The sequence below is a fragment of the Penaeus vannamei genome, chromosome 32 (genome assembly GCF_042767895.1).
Source record: "Penaeus vannamei isolate JL-2024 chromosome 32, ASM4276789v1, whole genome shotgun sequence".
In the NCBI taxonomy this organism is placed as follows: Eukaryota; Metazoa; Arthropoda; class Malacostraca; order Decapoda; family Penaeidae; genus Penaeus; species Penaeus vannamei.
The window spans coordinates 2,682,841-2,692,552 of record NC_091580.1 but is presented as its reverse complement, the minus strand read 5'-3'; the positions used below and the strand labels follow the sequence as shown (position 1 = coordinate 2,692,552).

The 9,712-nt window shown below is 49.5% G+C and overlaps 1 protein-coding gene across 1 annotated transcript in view; it reads right to left on the bottom strand.

Moving 5' to 3' along the window:
* Positions 1-220: 220 nt before the first annotated feature.
* LOC138867759 (dual 3',5'-cyclic-AMP and -GMP phosphodiesterase 11A-like) overlaps positions 221-9,712 on the bottom strand; it is a 43,064-nt gene continuing 33,572 nt past the window's right edge. Inside the window, exons 13-14 of the mRNA XM_070144392.1 lie at positions 9,375-9,534; positions 221-507 (exon numbers count right to left, since the gene is read on the bottom strand). Coding sequence (XP_070000493.1) covers positions 358-507; positions 9,375-9,534 — 310 coding nt within the window. The 3' untranslated portion in view covers positions 221-357. The remainder of the gene's footprint in view (positions 508-9,374; positions 9,535-9,712) is intronic.

The window sequence follows — 9,712 nt, the reverse complement described above, 5'->3', positions numbered from 1 at the left end:
ATTTACAATAAAAAATAAAAAAAAAGTTTACATCATGAAATTTCGCTGAAGTTTCGATAGCTAATTTACTTAATTATCATTTTATCTATTTATTTATCTATTTCTTGTCTCCGGAATGCCAAAAAATACTAGCATACCCTCTCCACGTACCCCTCGCAGATCCGACCACGAGGAAATACATCTCGAAAAAACAAACACACAGACAAATAGATAAGTAGATAAACAGCTTGATAAATCCCCCCCCCCCTTTTTTTCCCTCCTCAGAGTTTCTCCCCCTCCGTCCCCAGCAGCAGCAGCAGCAGCAGAGGTGCCCTACAGGAGGCCGCACACCTGGTTCCTCCAGCAGCTCAGCGTCGACTATCCATCAGGAACTCGGGGTATGTCGGGCGGCTCCTGGAGGTCAGAGAGGCCGTTCTCCTGTGACGCGGCGAGCTTGGCCCAGCGCGTCATGTTCCTGAGGGCGCCGTCACGCATGGGTGCCATCTTGGGGTTCACTTGCGCCAGGCCCTGGGGGTGGGGGGGGAGGGAGAAGGGGGGAGGGTTAGTAAAGAAGGGGGTGATCACGTGATGAGAGACGGTAAAACTTTTTTTTTTTTTTTAATGACTTTGATGTCTATTTAGCGTAAGTGATAAAAAAATAACAACGGAGAGAGAGAGAGAGAGAGAGAGAGAGAGAGAGAGAGAGAGAGAGAGAGAGAGAAAGAGAGAGAGAGAGAGAGAGAGAGAGAGAGAGAGAGAGAGAGAGAGAGAGAGACTCCATGACTCACGCCAAGCCAGTCATGCAAGTTTACGCAGACCTGGTAATCTTTTCTCACTCATCTTTTTATTATTAAAGAGACATGGGCTGGTTCTGTGGTTCGTGTGGTTGGGTGGTCGGGAGGATGGGGTAAAGTTCTGGGGTATTGTGATTGTGTGCCTGACTGGTCTGAAGTTGGGTATAAGGTGTTGTGATTGCGTGCCTTGGTGGTCGGAAGTCAAGTATAAGGTGTTGTGGTTGCGTGCCTGGGTGGTCTGAAGTCAAGTATAAGGTGTTGTGCTTGTTTGCCTGAGTGGTCTGAAGTTGGGTATAAGGTGTTGTGGTTGCGTGCCTGGGTGGTCGGAAGTCAAGTATAAGGTGTTGTGCTTGTTTGCCTGAGTGTTCGGAAGTCAAGTATAAGGTGTTGTGGTTGCGTGCCTGGGTGGTCGGAAGTCAAGTATAAGGTGTTGTGGTTGCGTGCCTGGGTGGTCTGAAGTTGGGTATAAGGTGTTGTGGTTGCGTGCCTGGGTGGTCGGAAGTCAAGTATAAGGTGTTGTGGTTGCGTGCCTGGGTGGTCAGAAGTCAAGTATGAGGTGTTGTGGTTGCGTGCCTGGGTGTTCGGAAGTCAAGTATAAGGTGTTGTGGTTGCGTGCCTGGGTGGTCGGAAGTCAAGTATAAGGTGTTGTGGTTGCGTGCCTGGGTGTTCGGAAGTCAAGTATAAGGTGTTGTGGTTGCGTGCCTGGCTGGTCAGAAGTCAAGTATAAGGTGTTGTGGTTGCGTGCCTGGGTGGTCAGAAGTCAAGTATAAGGTGTTGTGGTTGCGTGCCTGGGTGGTCGGAAGTCAAGTATAAGGTGTTGTGGTTGCGTGCCTGGGTGTTCGGAAGTCAAGTATAAGGTGTTGTGGTTGCGTGCCTGGGTGTTCGGAAGTCAAGTATAAGGTGTTGTGGTTGCGTGCCTGGGTGGTCAGAAGTCAAGTATGAGGTGTTGTGGTTGCGTGCCTGGGTGATCTGGTCAAGTATAAGGTGTTGTGATTGCGTGCCTGGGTGTTCAGAAGTCAAGTATAAGGTGTTGTGGTTGCGTGCCTGGGTGTTCGGAAGTCAAGTATAAGGTGTTGTGATTGCGTGCCTGGGTGTTCGGAAGTCAAGTATAAGGTGTTGTGGTTGCGTGCCTGGGTGTTCGGAAGTCAAGTATAAGGTGTTGTGGTTGCGTGCCTGGGTGTTCGGAAGTCAAGTATAAGGTGTTGTGGTTGCGTGCCTGGGTGTTCGGAAGTCAAGTATAAGGTGTTGTGATTGCGTGCCTGGGTGTTCGGAAGTCAAGTATAAGGTGTTGTGGTTGCGTGCCTGGGTGTTCGGAAGTCAAGTATAAGGTGTTGTGGTTGCGTGCCTGGATGTTCGGAAGTCAAGTATAAGGTGTTGTGGTTGCGTGCCTGGGTGTTCGGAAGTCAAGTATAAGGTGTTGTGGTTGCGTGCCTGGGTGGTCAGAAGTCAAGTATAAGGTGTTGTGGTTGCGTGCCTGGGTGGTCTGAAGTCAAGTATAAGGTGTTGTGGTTGCGTGCCTGGGTGTTCGGAAGTCAAGTATAAGGTGTTGTGGTTGCGTGCCTGGGTGGTCTGAAGTCAAGTATAAGGTGTTGTGGTTGCGTGCCTGGGTGTTCGGAAGTCAAGTATAAGGTGTTGTGGTTGCGTGCCTGGCTGGTCTAAAGTTAAGTATAAGGTGTTGTGGTTGCGTGCCTGGGTGGTCGGAAGTCAAGTATAAGGTGTTGTGGTTGCGTGCCTGGATGTTCGGAAGTCAAGTATAAGGTGTTGTGGTTGCGTGCCTGGGTGTTCGGAAGTCAAGTATAAGGTGTTGTGGTTGCGTGCCTGACTGGTCTGAAGTTGGGTATAAGGTGTTGTGGTTGCGTGCCTGGGTGATCTGGTCAAGTATAAGGTGTTGTGGTTGCGTGCCTGGGTGGTCTGAAGTTGGGTATAAGGTATTGTGGTTGCGTGCCTGGGTGTTCGGAAGTCAAGTATAAGGTGTTGTGGTTGCGTGCCTGGATGGTCTGAAGTTAAGTATAAGGTGTTGTGGTTGCGTGCCTGGGTGGTCAGAAGTCAAGTATAAGGTGTTGTGGTTGCGTGCCTGGATGGTCTGAAGTCAAGTATAAGGTGTTGTGGTTGCGTGCCTGGGTGGTCGGAAGTCAAGTATAAGGTGTTGTGGTTGCGTGCCTGGGTGGTCAGAAGTCAAGTATAAGGTGTTGTGATTGCGTGCCTGGGTGGTCTGAAGTCAAGTATAAGGTGTTGTGGTTGCGTGCCTGGGTGATCAGAAGTCAAGTATAAGGTGTTGTGGTTGCGTGCCTGGGTGGTCAGAAGTCAAGTATAAGGTGTTGTGGTTGCGTGCCTGGGTGGTCAGAAGTCAAGTATAAGGTGTTGTGGTTGCGTGCCTGGGTGGTCGGAAGTCAAGTATAAGGTGTTGTGGTTGCGTGCCTGGGTGATCAGAAGTCAAGTATAAGGTGTTGTGGTTGCGTGCCTGGGTGGTCGGAAGTCAAGTATAAGGTGTTGTGGTTGCGTGCCTGGGTGGTCGGAAGTCAAGTATAAGGTGTTGTGGTTGCGTGCCTGGGTGGTTGGAAGTCAAGTATAAGGTGTTGTGGTTGCGTGCCTGGGTGGTCGGAAGTCAAGTATAAGGTGTTGTGGTTGCGTGCCTGGGTGGTCAGAAGTCAAGTATAAGGTGTTGTGGTTGCGTGCCTGGGTGGTCAGAAGTCAAGTATAAGGTGTTGTGGTTGCGTGCCTGGGTGGTCGGAAGTCAAGTATAAGGTGTTGTGGTTGCGTGCCTGGGTGATCAGAAGTCAAGTATAAGGTGTTGTGGTTGCGTGCCTGGGTGGTCGGAAGTCAAGTATAAGGTGTTGTGGTTGCGTGCCTGGGTGTTCGGAAGTCAAGTATAAGGTGTTGTGGTTGCGTGCCTGGGTGGTCGGAAGTCAAGTATAAGGTGTTGTGGTTGCGTGCCTGGGTGTTCGGAAGTCAAGTATAAGGTGTTGTGGTTGCGTGCCTGGGTGGTCGGAAGTCAAGTATAAGGTGTTGTGGTTGCGTGCCTGGGTGGTCGGAAGTCAAGTATAAGGTGTTGTGGTTGCGTGTCTGGGTGGTCGGAAGTCAAGTATAAGGTGTTGTGGTTGCGTGGTCGGAAGCCAAGTATAAGGTGTTGTGGTTGCGTGCCTGGGTGTTCGGAAGTCAAGTATAAGGTGTTGTGGTTGCGTGCCTGGATGTTCGGAAGTCAAGTATAAGGTGTTGTGGTTGCGTGCCTGGCTGGTCTGAAGTTGGGTATAAGGTGTTGTGGTTGCGTGTCTGGGTGTTCGGAAGTCAAGTATAAGGTGTTGTGGTTGCGTGCCTGGGTGATCTGGTCAAGTATAAGGTGTTGTGGTTGCGTGCCTGGGTGTTCAGAAGTCAAGTATAAGGTGTTGTGGTTGCGTGCCTGGGTGGTCTGAAGTCAAGTATGAGGTGTTGTGGTTGCGTGCCTGGGTGGTCTGAAGTCAAGTATGAGGTGTTGTGGTTGCGTGCCTGGGTGTTCGGAAGTCAAGTATAAGGTGTTGTGGTTGCGTGCCTGGGTGGTTGGAAGTCAAGTATAAGGTGTTGTGGTTGCGTGCCAAGGTGTTCGGAAGTCAAGTATAAGGTGTTGTGGTTGCGTGTCTGGGTGTTCGGAAGTCAAGTATAAGGTGTTGTGGTTGCGTGCCTGGGTGTTCGGAAGTCAAGTATAAGGTGTTGTGATTGCGTGCCTGACTGGTCTGAAGTCAAGTATAAGGTGTTGTGGTTGCGTGCCTGGGTGGTCTGAAGTCAAGTATAAGGTGTTGTGGTTGCGTGCCTGGGTGTTCGGAAGTCAAGTATAAGGTGTTGTGGTTGCGTGCCTGGGTGGTCTGAAGTCAAGTATAAGGTGTTGTGGTTGCGTGCCTGGGTGGTCTGAAGTCAAGTATAAGGTGTTGTGGTTGCGTGCCTGGGTGGTCAGAAGTCAAGTATAAGGTGTTGTGGTTGCGTGCCTGGATGGTCAGAAGTCAAGTATAAGGTGTTGTGATTGCGTGCCTGGGTGGTCGGAAGTCAAGTATAAGGTGTTGTGGTTGCGTGCCTAGGTGGTCGGAAGTCAAGTATAAGGTGTTGTGGTTGCGTGCCTGGGTGGTCAGAAGTCAAGTATAAGGTGTTGTGGTTGCGTGCCTGGCTGGTCGGAAGTCAAGTATAAGGTGTTGTGGTTGCGTGGTCTGAAGTCAAGTATAAGGTGTTGTGGTTGCGTGCCTGGATGTTCGGAAGTCAAGTATAAGGTGTTGTGGTTGCGTGCCTGGGTGGTCAGAAGTCAAGTATAAGGTGTTGTGGTTGCGTGCCTGGCTGGTCGGAAGTCAAGTATAAGGTGTTGTGGTTGCGTGGTCTGAAGTCAAGTATAAGGTGTTGTGGTTGCGTGCCTGGGTGGTCAGAAGTCAAGTATAAGGTGTTGTGGTTGCGTGCCTGGCTGGTCGGAAGTCAAGTATAAGGTGTTGTGGTTGCGTGGTCTGAAGTCAAGTATAAGGTGTTGTGGTTGCGTGCCTGGGTGTTCGGAAGTCAAGTATAAGGTGTTGTGGTTGCGTGCCTGGGTGGTCTGAAGTCAAGTATAAGGTGTTGTGGTTGCGTGCCTGGCTGGTCTAAAGTTGGGTATAAGGTGTTGTGGTTGCGTGCCTGGGTGGTCAGAAGTCAAGTATAAGGTGTTGTGGTTGCGTGCCTGGGTGTTCGGAAGTCAAGTATAAGGTGTTGTGGTTGTGTGCCTGGGTGTTCGGAAGTCAAGTATAAGGTGTTGTGGTTGCGTGCCTGGGTGGTCGGAAGTCAAGTATAAGGTGTTGTGGTTGCGTGCCTGGCTGGTCTGAAGTCAAGTATAAGGTGTTGTGGTTGCGTGCCTGGGTGGTCAGAAGTCAAGTATAAGGTGTTGTGGTTGCGTGCCTGGGTGTTCGGAAGTCAAGTATAAGGTGTTGTGGTTGCGTGCCTGGGTGGTCAGAAGTCAAGTATAAGGTATTGTGGTTGCGTGCCTGGGTGGTCGGAAGTCAAGTATAAGGTGTTGTGGTTGCGTGCCTGGCTGGTCGGAAGTCAAGTATAAGGTGTTGTGGTTGCGTGCCAGGGTGTTCGGAAGTCAAGTATAAGGTGTTGTGGTTGCGAGCCTGGGTGTTCAGAAGTCAAGTATAAGGTGTTGTGGTTGCGTGCCTGGGTGGTCGGAAGTCAAGTATAAGGTGTTGTGGTTGCGTGCCTGGGTGTTCGGAAGTCAAGTATAAGGTGTTGTGGTTGCGTGGTCGGAAGTCAAGTATAAGGTGTTGTGGTTGCGTGGTCGGAAGTCAAGTATAAGGTGTTGTGGTTGCGTGCCTGGCTGGTCTAAAGTTGGGTATAAGGTGTTGTGGTTGCGTGCCTGGGTGTTCGGAAGTCAAGTATAAGGTGTTGTGGTTGCGTGCCTGGATGGTCTAAAGTCAAGTATAAGGTGTTGTGGTTGCGTGCCTGGGTGTTCGGAAGTCAAGTATAAGGTGTTGTGGTTGCGTGCCTGGGTGTTCAGAAGTCAAGTATAAGGTGTTGTGGTTGCGTGCCTGGATGGTCTAAAGTCAAGTATAAGGTGTTGTGGTTGCGTGCCTGGGTGTTCGGAAGTCAAGTATAAGGTGTTGTGGTTGCGTGCCTGGATGGTCTAAAGTCAAGTATAAGGTGTTGTGGTTGCGTGCCTGGGTGTTCGGAAGTCAAGTATAAGGTGTTGTGGTTGCGTGCCTGGGTGTTCAGAAGTCAAGTATAAGGTGTTGTGGTTGCGTGCCTGGGTGTTCGGAAGTCAAGTATAAGGTGTTGTGGTTGCGTGCTTGGATGGTCTAAAGTCAAGTATAAGGTGTTGTGGTTGCGTGCTTGGATGGTCTAAAGTCAAGTATAAGGTGTTGTGATTGCGTGCCTGGGTGTTCGGAAGTCAAGTATAAGGTCTTGTGGTTGCGTGCTTGTGTTTTCGGAAGTCAAGTATAAGGTGTTGTGGTTGCGTGTCTGGGTGGTCAGAAGTCAAGTATAAGGTGTTGTGGTTGCGTGTCTGGGTGTTCGGAAGTCAAGTATAAGGTGTTGTGGTTGCGTGCCTGGGTGGTCGGAAGTCAAGTATAAGGTGTTGTGGTTGCGTGTCTGGCTGGTCGGAAGTCAAGTATAAGGTGTTGTGGTTGCGTGCCTGGGTGATCAGAAGTCAAGTATAAGGTGTTGTGGTTGCGTGCCTGGGTGGTCTAAAGTTAAGTATAAGGTGTTGTGGTTGCGTGCCTGGATGGTCTGAAGTCAAGTATAAGGTGTTGTGGTTGCGTGCCTGGGTGGTCAGAAGTCAAGTATAAGGTGTTGTGGTTGCGTGCCTGGGTGGTCGGAAGTCAAGTATAAGGTGTTGTGGTTGCGTGCCTGGGTGGTCTGAAGTCAAGTATAAGGTGTTGTGGTTGCGTGCCTGGATGGTCTGAAGTCAAGTATAAGGTGTTGTGGTTGCGTGCCTGGGTGGTCGGAAGTCAAGTATAAGGTGTTGTGGTTGCGTGCCTGGGTGGTCAGAAGTCAAGTATAAGGTGTTGTGGTTGCGTGCCTGGGTGGTCGGAAGTCAAGTATAAGGTGTTGTGGTTGCGTGCCTGGGTGGTCTGAAGTCAAGTATAAGGTGTTGTGGTTGCGTGCCTGGATGGTCTGAAGTCAAGTATAAGGTGTTGTGGTTGCGTGCCTGGGTGGTCAGAAGTCAAGTATAAGGTGTTGTGGTTGCGTGCCTGGGTGGTCGGAAGTCAAGTATAAGGTGTTGTGGTTGCGTGCCTGGGTGGTCTGAAGTCAAGTATAAGGTGTTGTGGTTGCGTGCCTGGATGGTCTGAAGTCAAGTATAAGGTGTTGTGGTTGCGTGCCTGGATGGTCTGAAGTCAAGTATAAGGTGTTGTGGTTGCGTGCCTGGGTGGTCAGAAGTCAAGTATAAGGTGTTGTGGTTGCGTGCCTGGGTGGTCGGAAGTCAAGTATAAGGTGTTGTGGTTGCGTGCCTGGGTGGTCTGAAGTCAAGTATAAGGTGTTGTGGTTGCGTGCCTGGGTGGTCTGAAGTCAAGTATAAGGTGTTGTGGTTGCGTGCCTGGGTGGTCTAAAGTCAAGTATAAGGTGTTGTGGTTGCGTGCCTGGGTGTTCGGAAGTCAAGTATAAGGTGTTGTGGTTGCGTGCCTGGGTGTTCGGAAGTCAAGTATAAGGTGTTGTGGTTGCGTGCCTGGGTGGTCTAAAGTCAAGTATAAGGTGTTGTGGTTGCGTGCCTGGGTGGTCGGAAGTCAAGTATAAGGTGTTGTGGTTGCGTGCCTGGGTGGTCGGAAGTCAAGTATAAGGTGTTGTGGTTGCGTGCCTGGGTGGTCAGAAGTCAAGTATAAGGTGTTGTGATTGCGTGCCTGGGTGGTCGGAAGTCAAGTATAAGGTGTTGTGGTTGCGTGCCTGGGTGGTCGGAAGTCAAGTATAAGGTGTTGTGGTTGCGTGCCTGGGTGGTCGGAAGTCAAGTATAAGGTGTTGTGGTTGTGTGCCTGGCTGGTCTGAAGTTAAGTATAAGGTGTTGTGGTTGCGTGCCTGGGTGGTCTGAAGTTGGGTATAAGGTGTTGTGGTTGCGTGCCTGGGTGGTCTGAAGTCAAGTATAAGGTGTTGTGGTTGCGTGCCTGGGTGTTCGGAAGTCAAGTATAAGGTGTTGTGGTTGCGTGCTTGTGTTTTCGGAAGTCAAGTATAAGGTGTTGTGGTTGCGTGTCTGGGTGGTCAGAAGTCAAGTATAAGGTGTTGTGATTGCGTGCCTGGGTGGTCGGAAGTCAAGTATAAGGTGTTGTGGTTGCGTGCCTGGGTGGTCAGAAGTCAAGTATAAGGTGTTGTGATTGCGTGCCTGGGTGGTCGGAAGTCAAGTATAAGGTGTTGTGGTTGCGTGCCTGGGTGTTCAGAAGTCAAGTATAAGGTGTTGTGGTTGCGTGCCTGGGTGGTCTGAAGTTGGGTATAAGGTGTTGTGGTTGCGTGCCTGGGTGTTCGGAAGTCAAGTATAAGGTGTTGTGGTTGCGTGCCTGGGTGGTCTGAAGTCAAGTATAAGGTGTTGTGGTTGCGTGCCTGGGTGTTCGGAAGTCAAGTATAAGGTGTTGTGGTTGCGTGCCTGGGTGGTCTGAAGTCAAGTATAAGGTGTTGTGGTTGCGTGCCTGGGTGGTCAGAAGTCAAGTATAAGGTGTTGTGGTTGCGTGTCTGGGTGGATGGAAGTTAGGTGTATAAGTGTATTTTTCCTTTTAGAAGTAATTCTCATGAGTATCTGATTGGATGCCTAGTGTGTACTTGAGAAAAATATGTTTATGTGTATCCATGTACTTGTTTGTGTACCCTTTCGAAGAATAACGAATACCTCTAAACTAGATAAATTAATAAATATATATAGAACGTGAATATAACCAAATCCACACCACAAAAAAAATATATATAATCCAAATTCACGTTACGAGAAAGGATACCAAATACACACCACAACAACAACAACAAAAAAATATATATATAATTCCAATTCACGTTACGAAAAAAAGGATACCAAATACACACCACAAAAAAAATATATATAATTCCAATTCACGTTGCGGAAAAAAGGATACCAAATACACATCACAAAAAAAAAAAAGATTAAAGAGAAAAAGACGAAACGAAACGAGAAAGGAACACGAATCTCACATCGAAGAGAGGCAGACAGATGTCCTTAATCCAACGCATCTGCAGGAGTGGCAGCTCGTGCTTGCGGTCTCTGTCCATCAGGGCGGGAGGCGTGATCTTCAACTTGCTCTTCTCGAGGTCGCCTTGGTCGAAGAACTCTGACGTCACGAGCTTGGCCACCCTGGAACACGGAGGGAAAGGGTTAAGGGGGAATGGAGGGGGGGGGGGGTGGTTGTGGGTGCATGGAGAGGCGGTCAAATGCGTATACATTATGTTCATAGATATGTATTTGCAAATATGCATACATACTCACAGGCAATTAGGTGGACGTGTGAACGCCAGCACACACACAGATATAC